Raw genomic sequence first — 17,121 nt, 5'->3', positions numbered from 1 at the left:
TTACCCATGACAATACTACTATTTAACAGTGAGGGCTCTTATGGCCTTAGTATAGCTAGTGCGCCAGTAAAATGCAAATCAAATCAAACAGTGAAGGCTCGCTCGACGGCACGATGATACGGGAGAGTACACAACGCATACTATAACGCGTGGCATGCGTCGAGATGGCCTTTGTTGCTTTTGCGCCAATAAACTTCAGTCATCAGCAGCGCCATGCGTCGAGACGTTATTCCGCGCTGCTTTCTTTTCGCAACTCTTGGCCTTTAGTAGCTAGTACGCCTCTAAAACCCAAATCAAATCAAATCAAATTTTCGCAACGCCTAGTGGATCATCGCATGAGTTGGACGAGAATTCCCGAACGATATCAATAAATCACAGACACTAATGGCGTCGTGACACAAGCATTATTACGAAGACATTAAACGCATTATACATAAAGGCCCAATCGCATGAGGCGTTTTCTCCAGACGCGGCATTTGGGGAGCGCCAGCCAGAGCGGCGGCGAACAATAGAAACAAGGCGTAGCTCTCAAAGTTCGAGGTCACCATATAATTGTAATGGTAATGGTATCGTGATGGTTACACGTAAGGTCTGTCTGCACAGTGTGGCGACATGCTGCACGTGCCGCGGGGTTGGACTGCGGATAATTTGGACCTCCGGGGGTTCTTTCGACGTGCGCCAGAATATACTCAGCGGTTGGCGCCGGAAGGTGGTGGTGGTGGTGGTGGTGATGGTGGTGAAAGGACTCGCCGTTGTCGGCCTCACAGAGGTGGGCAACGTCACGACTGACGCCCTGAGGGAATGTGCGTCCTGGGCCGACTTCTAGGGGAACTGTGCCGACCTATGTCTGAAAACGTCTGAGGAAAACCCAGGAAAAACTCCAGAGGGCACAGCCGGCACAGGGATTCGAGTCCGGGTACCTGGTAACGGCGCCGGAAGACATGGTAGCGACGCGCGCAAGTGGCCACTCAGAGCTTAGTTTCTGTTAGGTTCATCCAGTTGCGCCAATTTTTGGGAGGCCCCATAGGTGGTGGCACGCGGAATTGGTCAGATTGTTCGGGTGGATTGGATCCCCTTTTGCAGGGGGTCCGAAAAATATGGAAGAATTATTGTTGTGGATTGCGAATAGCGGGACCAGCATTCATAAAAAATGACTACGCACCTGCGTTTGAGATTCTTTTTTCACTTGTTTTTTCTGAATTGCACAGCGATAGGGCGAGAATATTTCAAACGGTTGCTCCTGGTGGTGGTGACGATGGTCCTGATTTTGGTGGTGGTGAGCACATAAACAGGTTTTCGAGCATCCCTGAATGATGATTTTACTTCCTTCGTTTCTATACTTTCTACCTTGCCAGTAAGGTAGCCCTGGAAATCCCTTGTACCGACGCCTCTGCCTCGAAATTTACCAGCGACGTGATGGCCGAGCTGTGGTGGGAGATGTGAAAACCCTTTCGAAATTCCATGGAGGAAATTTTTGCATAATTTATACTTCGGCTGCTACTGAGCCCTGATCCAGCACCATCTTGGGCTCCAGTTGCTGAAATCCCGTTAAAACTTTCTAAATTCGGCTGCAGACCACAGTAGAGTACCACACAACAGGTGTCAATATCTTTTATAACATACGACAGTTCCTCGCGTACCAGCTGGGTTCTTCCGAGCAGTTAAATGATCTCAAGAACGCAGTCGAATCCAAGGCCGCGTTGCAGACCTGTTTACCGAACTCTCCTCGCGAACAAAGAGGCCTGCAAGCGGTTAGGAAAAATACCTGCTCCCCGGTATACATGTTTAAGGTATCCAGTCTAGAGTTCAATGCCTTATTCCTTTGCGCAAAGAGAGCTGTCTTGAAGGCATCGTACGAGGTCTCGAATCCAAACAGATTGCCCATTCTCCTATCACCGTAAGATTTGCACTTGTGGGACACATGCGACTGCCACCAGTCTCTCTTCTGGCCGTTGTCATCGATCTGACGGCCGAGCGAATCAATAAATTTGCTCAAGAACGCTGCGTATAGTGTGCCCAAATAACCGTAGCTCATCGCCATGTTGCCATGGCGATAGTAAAGCGGGGATATAAGTTCAGCCATAGACAGCTTAAAGGTATTAAAATAATACAGGTAAACTATGGTGCCGAACTCCTTGTCGGTCATGGTCTTACTGTACAAGTTCAGATAATCGTTGTGACCAAGAAGCTTGCCTAAGTCTGTCATAGATCGGACCCAGTCTTGGAAGAACGTTCCATTCGCTGGATCGAAACTCGAGTACAGGACGTCGAGCTCTTGTTCGTTGAAGAAGGTTTCCGTCGGCCAAAGAATACGCCTCACTTTTCGAAGTTTAGCGCTAGCTGTCTGCTTCGTGGTGTTGCTGATGATGGTAGATCGTTCGAGCATCTCCTGAATGGTACCTACAATATTGTCCAAAACAGCGTTCACCTTATCGCGCTCTGTTTTTGGGAAGTTCTTGTACATGAATGGCGCCCAAGGCAAAAGTCCGAATGCGTCCTCGATCTGTGGCAGACAGAAAGCAGGGGCGCGTTCTTCAGCTTCCCGCTTGCTTCCCCATGTGACTATGTCGAAGTTAGTTGACGCCATCCAGGCGTATTCTTGGACGAATATCCAGCCCAGTAGCACGAGGAGACGCTCGTTAGGTACGATCTCAAGTATCCTACCGAGCATGTGTAGCACTGGAAGACTATGGACAACCACCATAGAATGGGTGGTAAGATGTAATTCAGGTGGCAAGTTCGTGTTGATGAAAGAGACCCATTCTTCGGCAGTGATGTTTTTTGTGTAATTCTGGAGTTGACGAAGACCGAAGAAATGCTCCGAAAACGGAGACTTTCTTCCCTGTTCCACAAGCATCATGACGGTCAGTTCATCCTCTCGCAGCTGATTGACGTAACTGTCACTGAGGGTCTCGCTGCGTCCCATGGCGTGGGCGAACTGCCGCACCCTTGCAGCGTATTGTGATACGGCGCGAGCATCAACATTGCGCAGATGCTTCCATGATCGCACCTCCACGGCTTTCCATATGACGAGAACGGGCTCTTTATTGTTTCTTGATGGAACCACTTTAATTCGGAAGAAGAAAGAGATCCTCCAGCGGATGAGAAGCTGCAAATGGACGTCGAGAGCGTTGGCCTCACGTAATGGTTCTTCGGGCCACGGGATCCTCATGTCGGTGGTGAATCGCTTGAAAGCGTCCAGGTCGTCCTTCCTATGAATGCACGACTGGAACATTCGGAACGCCCTGGCTACTGCTTTACTCTGCAAGTCCAAGTTCCCAGCGGTAAGGGTGTGGAGGATGGTGTCGGTGAGCATCGTCTCAATGTCCTTGGGGTCCTTGTAGCTGTAGTCTCTGTACCAGAAAGCGCAGACGTAGTTGTAGAGGTTCTTGCAGGGATTGGCGTTGGTGTTGATAGAGATCTTAAGGTGGGAAGCGTGCTCCAAGCAGTCGCGGCTTCGGCAAACTGGGTCCTGGGGCGATTTTGCGGTGTACCTGGAAATAGCGCAATTTAACAACAAAAGAAACAAGCCAACCAGTATATGTTTGTATTTTGGCAATAGGCTCCGCAGGAAAGACTTTCTAGCACACGCATGCACACACATACACAAACTGACATTATTTCACACATGATGAACAGATATGTGTTATGGGCTTAAACATGCAATACATGCTTAAACATGCTGGCGCATCTGTAGCCATTGATCAGTGTGCTAGTATGTTCAATGAGTATTTTACTTCTGTTCAATGAGTATTTTACTTCTGTATTTACCGTGGAAGATACCGGTAATGTTCCGAAGGCCCCATTACACTCTTTTCCGCACATGTTATCATTTGATATAGATTACTCTGGTGTGCTGAAACTGATAGATAATAGCAAACTATCTTCTTCCTGTGGCATTGATGGCATTAATACCAAAATCCTTAAAAACACAAAGATTATATCGGCTGCGTGCTTAACTCTAATATTCCAACAGTCCCTACCAGTCAGGTAGTGTCCCAGACGATTGGCTGATCGGTAAGATCATCCCAGTTCATAAGTCCGGTGACAAACAAACTCCAAGCCACTTTAGGCACATATCTCTCACCAGTGTCCCATGTAAGCTGCTGGAGCACATCATTGTTAAACATATGGTCACCTACCTAGAAACTAACAATTTCTTCTACAAATATCAACATGGCTTCCGTAGGGGATACTCCTGTGAGACTCAGCTGGCAGGTCTAACACACGACATTCTCCATAATATTGATAAAGGAAAACAAGTCGATGCAGTGTTCCTAGACTTTGCGAAAGCTTTCGATAGGGTTCCACATTCTCGTCTTCTAACCAAGTTATCAAGTCTTAACATTGATCCAATGGTTCTTACGTGGAATCGGAACTTCCTCACAAACAGGAAACAGTATGTCGTTGCAAATGGTACCACCTCCAGTCTCGCTGATGTAGCTTCTGGTATTCCGCAGGGTTCGGTAATAGGTCCACTCCTTTTCTTGATTTACATCAATGACCTGCCTTATGATCTATCGTGTAGGGTGAGACTGTTTGCAGACGACTGCGTTATATACCACCCAATTACTAATTTCTCTGACATCCAATTACTACAGTCCGACCTTCAGAAAATTTTTCAATGGTGCACGGCCTGGCAACTCCCTGTTAATTCCGAGAAGTGTAAGGTTTTGTCATTCTCTCGCCGTTCAAGCTTAAATCACCCGTACAACCTCGGACCCTGTGAACTACAACATGTAAAGACCTACAAATATCTTGGCGTCCACCTCACTTGTGACATGACTTGGACTGAGCACGTTACATACATCACAGCGAAAGCTAACCGCTCCCTTGGGTATCTTCGCCGCAACCTTCGTCCTTGTCCACCTATAACAAAAAAAGCTGCCTACACGAGCTTCATCAGGCCCATACTTGAGTATGCCTCCCCCATCTGGAGTCCTTACCACTCCAACCTCTCTTGTGCAGTTGAGGCGGTGCAGAACCGCGCAGTTCGATTCATTTTAAATAATTTTTCTCCATATAGTAGTATAACAACAATGAAGTCGTCTATTGATATCCCAACATTAGATTTACGTAGGAAAGTATCCAGTCTCTGTCTCTTTCATAAAGTCTTCCACAACACAACCTTAAGCACAGACTTTTTAAGAAATGCGGCGTTTATCTCTGCACGAGTAGATCATGACTACAAGGTTGAACTAACACATTGCCACCATGATTTCTTCCTTAACTCATTTGGTTGTTACATAGCGAAATGTTGGAATGATTTACCTCGTAACATTGCAGTGCTTCATGATCCTTTAGAATTCAAAAAAACAGCCACCGCACTCATTATAGGACAATGAAAGAACAGTGTGTAGCTGAAGTATGTACCTTTTGTGTCTTTGTAAAATTTTTATATAACCCATGTTAACCCATATAGTATGTACATAGTGTGTTCTTTATGCGCTGTGTCCGCCGTCCGTTATATAGTGCCCAAGGGCCTTTAACGTACCACGAAATAAATAAACAAATAAATGTCGTCGTCGACAGTAACGCGTGCTACAGCACCGGGATTTAACGCAGTCTGCATTGGGCTTGGGTTATGGCCGCACCCCTCAGCGGAGGCACGCGGTACGCACGCGCACGCAGTCGCGGGGCACCCCTCCCCAAGTGGGGTGTGCTGTCAAAAGTAGATGGCCTTTTTGGTTTAATTAGTGAGTGCAGCACTCATTTGCTATAGCAATCAATCACTATCAATTGCAAATTGACTCAACACAAAAATAGCATAAATTTTAAAATATCCCCGGAACATCCAAGTATCCAAAATTGATGTCTATGTGACGGTTCTGGGATATGAAAACAGTAGGAATCTGCCAGTCGCATGAATATACGTTCTACGTCAACGGACTCTCTGTGAAGCTCCCATGGAATATCCCAACATCCAATTTGCTATATATCCAGGATGTGCCTGGGATATCTCAAAGTTACGCCCCCTCCAATGTTTGTGCGACTAGCGATATCCTGAACATTCATCCTACGACGTGTACATTATGATACAAAGGAGCAGCGTACTCTGCCTTTCGCATAGTGATGAGTGCAAAGCCAGTGCTGACAACGACCAAGACCACAATGATGATGAGCCACACGAAAGGGTTGATGTGGGTCTTGGTCGGCCGGTTATCTGTCGAAGGAGATGTTGTCCTCTCCGGTGATGGCGTCCGGCTTCGAGGGTCAAGCGTCGGGCTGCTCATGGTTCCTTTGGTCTCTTCCCGTTGCTCGTAGAGTCGTACAACTGAACAATTTGCTTCTGGGCTCGTGCTGCGCGCAGCACGTTGTCTCCTTCGTTTCGAAAGGCACTTGCGGGAAAACGTAAACTACAACTATACGAAATTAATAAGGTTTCCAAGTTTCGGTACTACCATTTCCCAAACACTGGTGTTTATCGGTATCTACTCGATTTTGCTGAATTGAAAAACAAAAAAGAAGATATTTTTCCGGCATGCTATTTGGACTGGACAATAAAACCGTTTAACACTTTTCAAAGAAAGGAATAACTCACGGAGATAGTTGGAACAGTGAGTAGTCAGCACAAGACAGCGCGAGAATGCAAGACAAAACGGTCGCTGGTCGGAGCTCGGCGTGCAAGAGTCGCTGAGGATGCTTCCCCGATGTCTGTTGTGGGTGTCAAGTCATGCTTCACACAAACAGAAACAGTGACGCAAGTCCTTTCTTCGCGACAGGTCAGGAAGGAAGTCATATTCCGAGGATAGAGAATGCAATTGGAATTATCATTGTCTAACCCCTCAGAGTAGGAAAAAAAAGTCGTCCCGTCCCTTTCAGAGGTACCGGTATATTGTGGAAACGGTTCAAACTTACCCACATATATCGAGATTTTTTCGTGTTTGTCTAATTTGCAAAGAGACATTCAGGTTTTGATCAGGCATCTGGTGGTTGTCCGAGGCTATGCTGGAGACTGTGAGGTAGTGAGATCAAACCCTGCCATGGGCTGTGCTATCTGAGGTTTTTCGTATGTTTTCTATCTTACCAACGACATGGCAGATCACACTGGAAAACAACGCTCACAGTCCGCAATTGGCGAGACTTCCGTCATCGGAACACTGCAACACTTGACGGCAACACCACCCCAGAAGAATTCGGCCGGACAATAAGACAGAATCAGAAGCAGTCCAGCAAACATACCAAGGTGCCAGTGACCTACACCAAAACATATGTAAAGTTCGGACACCTCAGAACAATACGACGACGCGCTGAGCGCCGCTACCGACGGACTGGAAACATAGACGACTGTATTCAAGGAAAAACCACCAAAGAAAAGATAAATCGACACCTAAAAAAATGTTGGCATCGCACGCATGGGAGGATACATGGAAATCCCTGTCGCCATTAGTCAACGCTGGGAAGCTCTGGACCATTGTAAAGAGCATCAAGAGCAGCCCCTCCCAAGCCACTTTCCGTACCATTGCCCTGAGTACGAACGTACCTGTATTCGCAGTAGAGGAAACGTTTTTGGCCATTCTTAAAAAATCTTCACCAGCATCCACCGGTTCCCTCCACCACCAGTCTCTTCTATCCTCAGCAGTGGACAACCAGCTAGTAACGCACTCCACACCCGTAGCGCTGGAACACGATTTTAGTATCCAAGAACTTGCCATCAAAGCCACGTCTGGCAAGCGAACCTCTCCATAGGACCAGGACCAGACGGGATAACCTACAAGTACCCGGAAAATATCTAAACCGAAAGCTAAAGAAGTATTACTGAAGATATACAACAAAAGCTGGCAAACAGGAAAACTCCCCCGGGACTGGAAGACGCAAAGGTAATACGCATAAGGAAACCTGGCAAGCCGAAGAACGAAATCGAATCGTACAGACCTATCAGCCTCGCAAGCTGTGTAGCAAATGTAATAAAAATAACAAAACTTGTGCGCATCCGGTGGTGGTTAGAACACAACGGAAAGTTCCCGGATGAGATCGCCGCCTTCAGAAAAGCACGATACACAGCAGACTGCATCACTAACCTTAAAGGAGCACTGACGTGACCCCATAATTATTTTTTCTTGTTCGTTTTTCGGTGCAGAGTGTTCTCCAACGAATAAAATGAGTTCCTGCGAAAGAACGACGAGAGCAGGTGACTTACAGAGCGAGCACGAGGGCTCGGTTCCGCACATCTTTGAAAAATCATTTTCCTCTTGATAAGAGCGCATCGCAGAACGAGAGGACGTCGTGACGTATAAGAGATAAACTGATGTTCTGAGGCTGGAACAACATAGAAGGGACAGATACAAACAAAGCCTCAAATTGCCTAAGAAATCAACGATGAAAGATGAAAGTCACTGAAAAGGTTAGCCAGCTGTAGGGATCGAACCCACATCTAGAGCCCTGGACCGGCAATCCAGAAGATGTGGGTTCGATCCCTACAGCTGGCTAACCTTTTCAGTGACTTTCATCTTTCGTCGTTGATTTCTTAGGCAATTTGAGGCTTTGTTTGTATCTGTCCCTTCTATGTTGTTCCAGCCTCAGAACATCAGTTTATCTCTTGTTCAACAGGTGCCGCTTGCGTCGATTTCCGTCGTATGAATGTGTGTATGAGTGAGCAAAAATGTAAGAGTGAAAGGAGGGTGAGTGAGAGTGAGTGGCTGGTTTGTCGTCCCTTCAGATGACGCACCCCGAAAGTCACTGGAGAGGCGTGTTAGCTTAGCTCAATTGGTAGAGCCCTGGACCGGCAATCCAGAAGATGTGGGTTCGATCCCTACAGCTGGCTAACCTTTTCAGTGACTTTCATCTTTCGTCGTGACGTATGCTACTCCCCTCACGTGACCAGGACGCACAGCGGCTCAGCTCAAGCATGTATGAGCGGCGCGTGAGCTGCGAAGAAAAAGCAAACAAACAAGGCACAGAACCTCCAATACGTCACGGTAGAATCGTGCCGTGCGTCTGCGGCTACCTTTTCCGACGTGTGTGTGTGTTTTTCTTTTTTTAAATTCGATTGCACAGCTATAACGCACCGCAGAGCGCAAATATTTTACATGGTGACCCCTGGTGAACAGCTTGACAGATGGGGGGGCAGGATTTCGAGCGACGTTAAATGTCACCTAATTGTTCCTTTAACCCCGTTATGGAAGAGATCATGCCCTCCACGGGTCAAGTTCACGATATACACTGACGATGTGTGCATTTGGATGTACGGGACAAACGTCAAGTACGTTCAGCAGACACTAGAACGCACCCTCCTAGCGATTGCCATCTTCCCGGAAGAACGTGGCATGGACTTGTCAGTAGAAAAAACGGTGTACCTACCCTCCACCCGGAAACGTCTAACGAACTTTCACGTTTCAGTCAACGGGAATCCGATGCAACGTATTAGCAAACACAAGTTTCTCGGTGTCATAATCAACAGAAACCTAACATGGGCAGAACAAGTGAAGGCTCTCACGGACGCAACACAGAAATACATCAACATAATGAAGATGCTCGGTGCACCCCGCAGGGGCAACGGGAAAGCACTTCACTCCCTTCACACTGGGCTCATCCGACAAGCCATACCTCACAGCATCCCCCATCTCCGTCATCTCTCCCCAACCCAAGACGCATTGTGGTGATCTTCTCTGAAGTAATTTAACTACCCATTTACATTTTTACAATACACAAAAGTACAAGTATATACACAACTAAATACATACATGTAAAAGTAAATTTTTATACTTTCTACTTGAGCTTTCCCTGGAAAGTAGTCCTGGAAGTCCTCAGTACCATATATTTTGTACGAAGGTGAAACAAGCTTCGTTCTACTGACGCTTCGGCCTCCAAATTTATGAGCAGCGACATGGCTGAGCGCCCTGAAAACCCCTCCGCGATTCGACTGAAGAAAATTTTTGCATCGTTTATATTTCGGCTGGTACTGGCCCTCGTCCAGCCCGAGATTCTGCTCCTGTTTCTTTCATCTGTCTAAATTCGGCTGTTACAAATAAATTCACAATAAACCACACAACAAGTGCCGACATCTTTTATAACATACGACAGTTCCTCGCGTACCAGCTGGGCTCTTCAGAGCAGTTAAATGATCTCAAAAAAGCAGTCGAATCCAAAGCCGCATTGCAGACCTCTTTACCGAACTCTCCTCGCGAACAAAGGGGCCTGCAAGCGGATAGAAAAAATATCTGCTCCCCGGTATACATGCTTAAGGTATCCAGTCTAGAGTTCAATGCCTTGTTCTTTTGCCCAAAGAGGGCCGTCTTGAATGCATCGTACGAGGCATCGAATCCAAACAGATTGGTCATTCGCCTATCACCGTAAGACTTGCACTTGTGGGACACCTGTGACTCCCACCAGTCTCGCTTCTGGCCTTTGTCATCGATCTGACGGCCGAGCGAATCAATAAATTTGCTCAAGAACACTGCATACAATGTCCCCAAGGAACCGTAGCTCATTGCCATGTTGCCATGGCGATAGTAAACCGGGGATATAACTGCAGCCATAGACAGCTTAAGAATATTAAAATAATACAGGTAAACTATGGGGCCGAACACCTTGTCGTTCATGGTCTTACTGTACAAGTTCAGAAAATCCTTGTGACTACGAAGCTTGCCTACGTCTGTCATAGATCGAACCCAGCGTTGGAAGAAAGTCCCATTCGCTGGATCAAAACTCAAGTACATGACGTCGAGCTCTTGTTCGCTGAAGAAGGTTTCAGTCGGCCAAAGAACACGCTTCATTTTTCGCAGTTTAGCGCTAGCTGTCTCCTTCGTGGCATTGCTGATGAGGGTAGATCGTTCGAGGTTCTCTTGAATGGTACTAACAATATTATCCAGGACAGCGTTCACCTTATCGCGCTCCCTTTTTGGAAAGTTCTTGTATATGAATGGCGCCCAAGGCAGAATTCCGAATGCGTCCTCGATCTGTCGCAGACAGAAAGCAGGCGCGTGTTGTTCAGCCTGCCGCTTGCTTCCCCACGTGGCTATGTCAAACTTAGTTGACGCCATCCAGGCACACTCTTGTACAAATATCCAACCGAGTAGCACGAGCAGCCGCTCGTTGGGTACGATCTCAACTATCCTGCCGAGCATGTGTAGCACTGGAAGGCTGTGGACTAATACCATAGAGTGGGTGGTAAGATGAAATTGAGGTTCCAAGTTCTTGTTGATGAAAGAGACCCATTCATCGGTAGTGATGTTTTTTGTGTAATTCTGGAGTTGACGAAGACCGAAGAAATGCTCTGAATACGGAGACTTCCTTCCGCTTTCCACAAGCTTCATGACGTTCAGTTCATCCATTCGCAGCTGGTGGACGTAGCTGTCACTGAGGGTCTCGTTGTGTCCCAAGGCATGGGCGAACTGCCGCACCCTTGCAGCGTACTGTGATATGGTTTGGGCCTCACCATTGCGGAGTTGCTTCCATGATTGCACCTCCATGGCTTTCCATATGACTAGAACGGGCTCTTTATTATTTGTTGATGGGACCACTTTGATACTGAACAGGAAAGAGATCCTCCAGCGGATGAGAAGCTGCAAATTAACGTCGAGAGCATTGGCCTCTCGAAATGGTTCTTCGGGCCACGGAATTCTCATGTCTGTTGTGAATCGCTTGAAAGCGTCCAGGTCGTCCTTCCTATGAATGCACGATTGGAACACTGCGAAGGCCCTGGCTACAGCTTTGCTCTGCAAGTCCAATTTTCCAGAGGTAAGGGTGTGCAGGATGTTGTCGGAGAGCATGGTCTCAATGTCTTTGGGGTCTTTGTAGCTGTAGTCTTTGTACCAGAAAGCGCAGGTATAGCTGTAGAGGTTCTTGCAAGGATTGACGTCGGTGTTGATGGAGACCTTAAGGTGGGAAGCGTGCTCCAGGCAGTCGCGGCTTCGGCAAACGGGGTCCTGGGCCGATTTTGCGGCGTACCTGGGAACAGAGCAATTTAAGAATAAAAGGAACTCGCCATCCAGTATATATTTGTATTTTGGCATTATGCTCCGCAGGAAAAAGGACGATGTTCTAGCACAAAAGAAAAAATATCATGTAATATATGATGAACAGAATTGTGTTAAATGTTTAACCATGTCTTCGTCGAGTGCAACGTGTTAGAGAACCGGACTTTCGATACGTGAGATAAAGTCTAGCAGCCACACTGGAAAATAGTTCCATGGTAAGGTATTATTCCCAATTATTAATGCTTAATCCATTGGATAACATCGGAGAAATTTGCGTACTGCTTACGCGGTTATAAACATAGATGGGAGATAGACAGTAGAACTACTGTGTGGTAGTTAAAATTAGTTAGAAACTATTTGCGGGAATGCAGTCATAAGCTATACACCGGTAGTTAAACTGAATTACATTTGAGGATTTTTTATATGATGCATACCTCATAACTGGATGCGCTCACACCTGGAGATCGTTACATAAGGGACATGGTCGCTTTTTAAATAACCGTGGGTGCGTTTTCTCGGACGTTATTCGGCATGAAACAGTCCACGCAGGGTTACTGGAATCGTAAGCTGTCGAGCTTGGAGCTACCCCCAGCGAACTACCCCAAAGAACAATTCATCCCCATTCATCGTCAACGAGAAATGCAGTCGTGGAATGCCTCCTGAAGGTTGCAGGACATGTTTCCGCATCACGTCAGCTAGAATTTTTGAAACCACGGTTATTCTGTCAACATATTTTACTAACTTTCACTAGCAAGAATGGAAGGCGGGGTCATTCGCAAGCAGGGGGCGCCCAAGCACTGGAACAAAGAGTCGAAACGAAGGAACGAGCACAGCGTGTTTGTTGAAAGTAATGCATAGTTGAGAACGCTTGCCTATGCTGTGTGCGCGTCTTGCGTGTGTGTTTGTTTTCTCAACCACGCCTAATACACAGAGCACTGCTGACCGCGCTAGCATTTCCTTCTTTAAATGCACGATTCCTGGAGCTGTCGAGAACGTTTGCTTTGTCTAACAACGCTGAGTAGAACGCTCAAAACAATGTCTCTGAAACTTTAATGAAATTTTAATATGTAATTAATATCTACAACCTTTCGGGCGTGGTGGACTGCGCTTCATCCGGTACACAATGAAATGGTGAACACACGCAAGTATACACAGGGTCAGACTTTTTGGGGTTAAAGGTACTGTAAAGCAGCAGGCATACAAGTTTATACTGCTGGCTCATATGACAGTCCGGGTGCTCAGTATACGAACGCCACAAATTTTGTTAAATCCATCTCGTTGTTTTTTTTTTTTTTCAGAAAGCTCGTATTTATTCTGGACAACCTTGTGTCTACGACCCGACGCGAACTCCGCAGTTCCCGCCATGTAGTGTAGTGAACATAAACATGCCAATAACAATCAGAGCCGTATATAGAGAGAGTTTGGCCATCTTTTGATGTTTTGCCGCTTCACGGGCTGCTTCACGGGCATTCTTTTAAAGAAAAAAGAATAAAAACAAAAATCAAACGCTTTTACGTGAAAGAGGAGCTAATTAGTGACGAAATTAAACAAGAATGACCCACGTATATTGCGTGAAACGTAAAAACGTAATCGTAAAAATTAAATTTATCGCGCGTTTCTTGAAGGCGATCCGCCAACTTTACTGAGGACCTTCTCATCTAACCCGAGGCAGTCTCGACGCCCGCACCGTCTAGTGCTTGCTGCTGGGGGAGGGGGGGGCAGACCCCCCCCCAACCTGTAGATCGTAACCTAGACTAACCTCACTAAAGTGAGGTGATCGAGCCCAGTTCAACGATCCTACCTCTTGCAAAATGACAAGTTTCGAGTCCGTTAGGATTAGAATTCCCGTGTATCTCCTGCGCTAAAAGTGAATCAGATGGGGTTGTTGAAATGCGTATAAAAAACTACCAGTCCACAAAATTTTATAATTCTTAAATTTTTAGATTCAGTATATGACCTTATTCCACTTCTATACGCAGTAGAACTATACGGTACTATATACATCCCTACAAAAGTAACTACTGCCGATCTCTGTTTAGAAGCAACACTAATAGCTGCCAGTAACTTCAAATGTCAGTCTTCTCGCGCAATAGGCATAGAGGATAGCATACATTAAATATCTCGAAGTTACGCCTCCTCCAATATTTCTGCAACTACTGGTGTCGGTATCCTGAACATTCATCCTATGACGTGGACATGATACAAAGGAGCAGCGTACTCTGCCTTTCGCATGGTGATGAGTGCAAAGCCAGCGCTGACAACGACCAAGACCACAATGATGATGAGCCACACGAAAGGGTTGATGTGGGTGTTGGTCGGCCGGTTGTCTGTCGAAGGAGATGATGTCCTCTCCGGTGTTGGCGTCCATGTTCGAGGTTCGGGCGTCGGGCTGCTCATGGTTCCTTTGCGTTCTGCCCGTTACTCTTGAGTCGTACTGGTCGTACAACAGAACAATTTGCTTCTAAGCTCGCGCTGTGGTGAACTAGTACTCGCGTGCTCCACAGCACGTCTTCTTCGTTTCCAATGACAGCCATTCGCGAAAGTTCCGGGGAGCACGTGCGCCCTGGCAGGGCATGCCGGGAAATGCTGTGCAAAACGACAGCGACGGTGCGTGCACCAGTACGACGACGACGACGACGGTCGGAGACGATAGCAAATCGCTGTCCTCCTCCTCCTCACAAATATACCTAGTGTTCAGGAAAATCCACGGTGGTGGTGGTGGTGGTGGTGGTGGTGGTGATAGGGCTTGCCGTTGTCGGCCTCACGTATGTGGGCAACGTCACGACTCACGCCCTGAGGGAATGTGCGTCCTGGGCCGACTTCTAAGGGAACTGTGCCGACATATGTCTGAAAGCGTCTGAGGAAAACCCAGGAAAAACCCCAGACAGCACAGCCGGCACCGGGATTCAAACCCGGGTACCTCCCAGTCTCCACCTCCCAGGAAAATCCACGCCTATGATCCTCATCTGGTACTGGCCAATCGCCCTTAATGGATAACGGCCATTTCCCCGAGGATGAAGAAGAAGAAGAAATCGCTGTCGTTTTGCTATGGTGAGCTTCTATGGTGAGCTTCTTCTATGGTGAGCTTCTAGCTCACCATAGTTTTGCACAGCATTTCCCGGCACGCCCTGCCAGGGCGCGCGCTGCCCACCTGGAACTTTTTCAAATGGCCTATTGCCGCGCCTTTCTTCTGGATTTCCGGTCCAGGGCTCTTATCAATTGAGCTAACCTAACACACCTCCAGAAGATGTGGGTTCGAGTCCTATACGGCTGACTAACCTTTTCAGTGACTTCCATCTTTCATCGTTAATTTCTTAGGCAATTTGAAGCCTTGTACGTATTCGTCCTTTCTATCTTGTTCCAGCCTCAGAACATGAGTTCTCTCACGTTTTCGGTGTTAGTAGCTACAGAATCCTTCGCATTAAAGGGACACTTCGGAACGATCGGTGAAAAAGAATTGTTGCACATCGTAGTTGGTGCATCCACAGTATGCCTGCCATCAACATTGTTTCTTTCTCGTGTGACAAATTATATGCCTCAAAGCGAGCAATCAAACCAAAACAGGACTGTGGAGAGGAGTCTCAAAAACGTTCCCTTCCGAAGGCCAACGCGTTACGTCACTCCGCATGGAGAGGACAAGTAGTATACCATGCCAGTCGCAGCCGTCGTGTAACATTCCCGGAACAAAACAGTGGACGAAGATTGGGGATCAGATCACTCAGACACAGATGGAAAGAACCAACGGTCATCCGCTTCCCTCAGAGTCGGAAAACAGCTCAGGAATGGTACGGTATGGTATTCCAGTCAGATGGACTAATTTAGTGTCATTTTCAACGAGTGACACTTGCACTTCGTGTCATTCCTATGCTGTCACACGACATCTTTTAGTGACACTCGGCAGGAAGTGCACTAACGATTTAGTGAGTTCCCCAAACTCACTTCACTTGTCTTCGGCGGACAAAGTGTGTAGCCCCGATGGAAGGCTTTGTGGCACAGGTACAAATATTGACAAAATGCGAGGGGTCCCGACACCACAATATTTTTAAACAAATAGTTTCAACAGCGTGATTGTTTCGTTTAAGTACAGTGTGAGATGGTGCCAAAAAAACAAGTCATTATTCTCGTTAACAGCCTGTGACAACTTCGCTGTCTCAGCCATTCAGCGGCGGCCATATTTGTTGTGTCACATGTTTGAGGCCAATTTGTTTAATGTTGAAAGAAAATTAACAGGAAGTGTTTCTAAATCGCAGGAAACATTCTGAGGAAGGTACAATGGCGCACGCCTGGAAATTTTGCCGCCGTTTATTCTTATCTATCGTAATTGCCATCACTACATAATTGACACTTACTTAAGCCGTGTAGCAAGCACGTAGTGAAAGTGACATTTGCTGGTTGAAGTGCACTACATGAAAATGACACTAAATCACCCCGTGTGACTGAGGTATAATGCACCCGTGATGTTGGTCGAGCAGAGAGAGGAAGAAGAAATACTTCCATCGAGGTTCGTGGGTGGGAGCCAGACTTTTTTCGAAATTTCGAAAGTCGTTTTTATGATTCCACTTTCGTTTTCGTGTGAGATATTTCACAGCTGTGTTCATGTTCGTGTAAATGACTGTGAGCATACCGCAAGCTTGAAATTCATTTTGTTCCGAAGTCTTCCTTCTGAAAATATTTCCGAAACGGTGCTCACTTAGCGGCGTATATTGGGAAGGTACAGCTCCTGTCAACCTTAATAATAACACTGGAAAAAATTCTGTCTCATTTTCCAGCGCGATAACAGCCACCCTTGGAGCACTGGAGGAATGTTAAGTGAAAAAAATCCTGGTGTTAAACTGACAGAATAACGTTGTCCAATTAAGATTTCTTCATGGTCCCAAGGGTTGCTGTAATCGCGCTCGGGAACGAGACCACATTTTTTCCAGTGTTATTATTAAGGTTGACCGGAGCTGTACATCGGCACAATGTAATTTACGGCAACAAGTATAATTCCTCCACAATGATGTTTCGTGAGTGGGGCCCCCATGGACCCCAGCCCCCCAGTCCTAAGGTGTTATCCGTATCGTGCCGAGGGGACGAAAGGCGAAGGGTAGAAGCCTTGAATGGTGGCGGTCGGGGTCTTCGTCAAGCCCCACTTCGTCAAGTGTAGATGACGTTCAAATTTCTTGTTCTTCTTCCAGCATCGCTAGGTGCAAACTTCAACTCC

The 17,121-nt window shown here is 46.8% G+C and overlaps 3 protein-coding genes across 5 annotated transcripts in view; 1 reads left to right on the top strand and 2 right to left on the bottom strand.

Moving 5' to 3' along the window:
* The window catches only part of LOC135384193 (neural cell adhesion molecule 1-like), a 210,984-nt gene that overhangs the window by 53,657 nt on the left and 140,206 nt on the right, over positions 1–17,121 (top strand). The gene's annotated exons all lie outside the window — the stretch shown is intronic.
* On the bottom strand, positions 1,351–6,294 carry LOC135384186 (endothelin-converting enzyme 1-like). Its single transcript, XM_064613407.1, has 2 exons — positions 6,055–6,294; positions 1,351–3,494 (listed from the first exon to the last, which is right to left on the bottom strand). The coding sequence occupies exons 1-2, from the start codon at positions 6,231–6,233 to the stop codon at positions 1,613–1,615; spliced, it is 2,061 nt and encodes a 686-aa protein (XP_064469477.1). The 5' UTR covers positions 6,234–6,294; the 3' UTR covers positions 1,351–1,612.
* Positions 9,991–14,555, bottom strand: LOC135384185 (endothelin-converting enzyme 2-like). Its single transcript, XM_064613406.1, has 2 exons — positions 14,137–14,555; positions 9,991–11,889 (listed from the first exon to the last, which is right to left on the bottom strand). The coding sequence occupies exons 1-2, from the start codon at positions 14,313–14,315 to the stop codon at positions 10,008–10,010; spliced, it is 2,061 nt and encodes a 686-aa protein (XP_064469476.1). The 5' UTR covers positions 14,316–14,555; the 3' UTR covers positions 9,991–10,007.

This window comes from Ornithodoros turicata, chromosome 2 (assembly GCF_037126465.1).
Source record: "Ornithodoros turicata isolate Travis chromosome 2, ASM3712646v1, whole genome shotgun sequence".
Taxonomy (NCBI): domain Eukaryota; kingdom Metazoa; phylum Arthropoda; class Arachnida; order Ixodida; family Argasidae; genus Ornithodoros; species Ornithodoros turicata.
The sequence above is the reverse complement of the archived record's forward strand: the minus strand, read 5'-3'. Positions and strand labels throughout refer to the sequence as shown.

Excerpts from the sequence above, each read along its gene's own strand:
- LOC135384185 (XM_064613406.1), bottom strand. The coding sequence starts at position 14,315 with ATGAGCAGCCCGACGCCCGAACCTCGAACATGGACGCCAACACCGGAG. Across the intron at positions 11,890-14,136 it reads ATCACCATGCGAAAGGCAGA|GTACGCCGCAAAATCGGCCC; the intron begins GTACGCTGCTCC and ends CTCTGTTCCCAG.
- LOC135384186 (XM_064613407.1), bottom strand. The coding sequence starts at position 6,233 with ATGAGCAGCCCGACGCTTGACCCTCGAAGCCGGACGCCATCACCGGAG. Across the intron at positions 3,495-6,054 it reads ATCACTATGCGAAAGGCAGA|GTACACCGCAAAATCGCCCC; the intron begins GTACGCTGCTCC and ends CGCTATTTCCAG.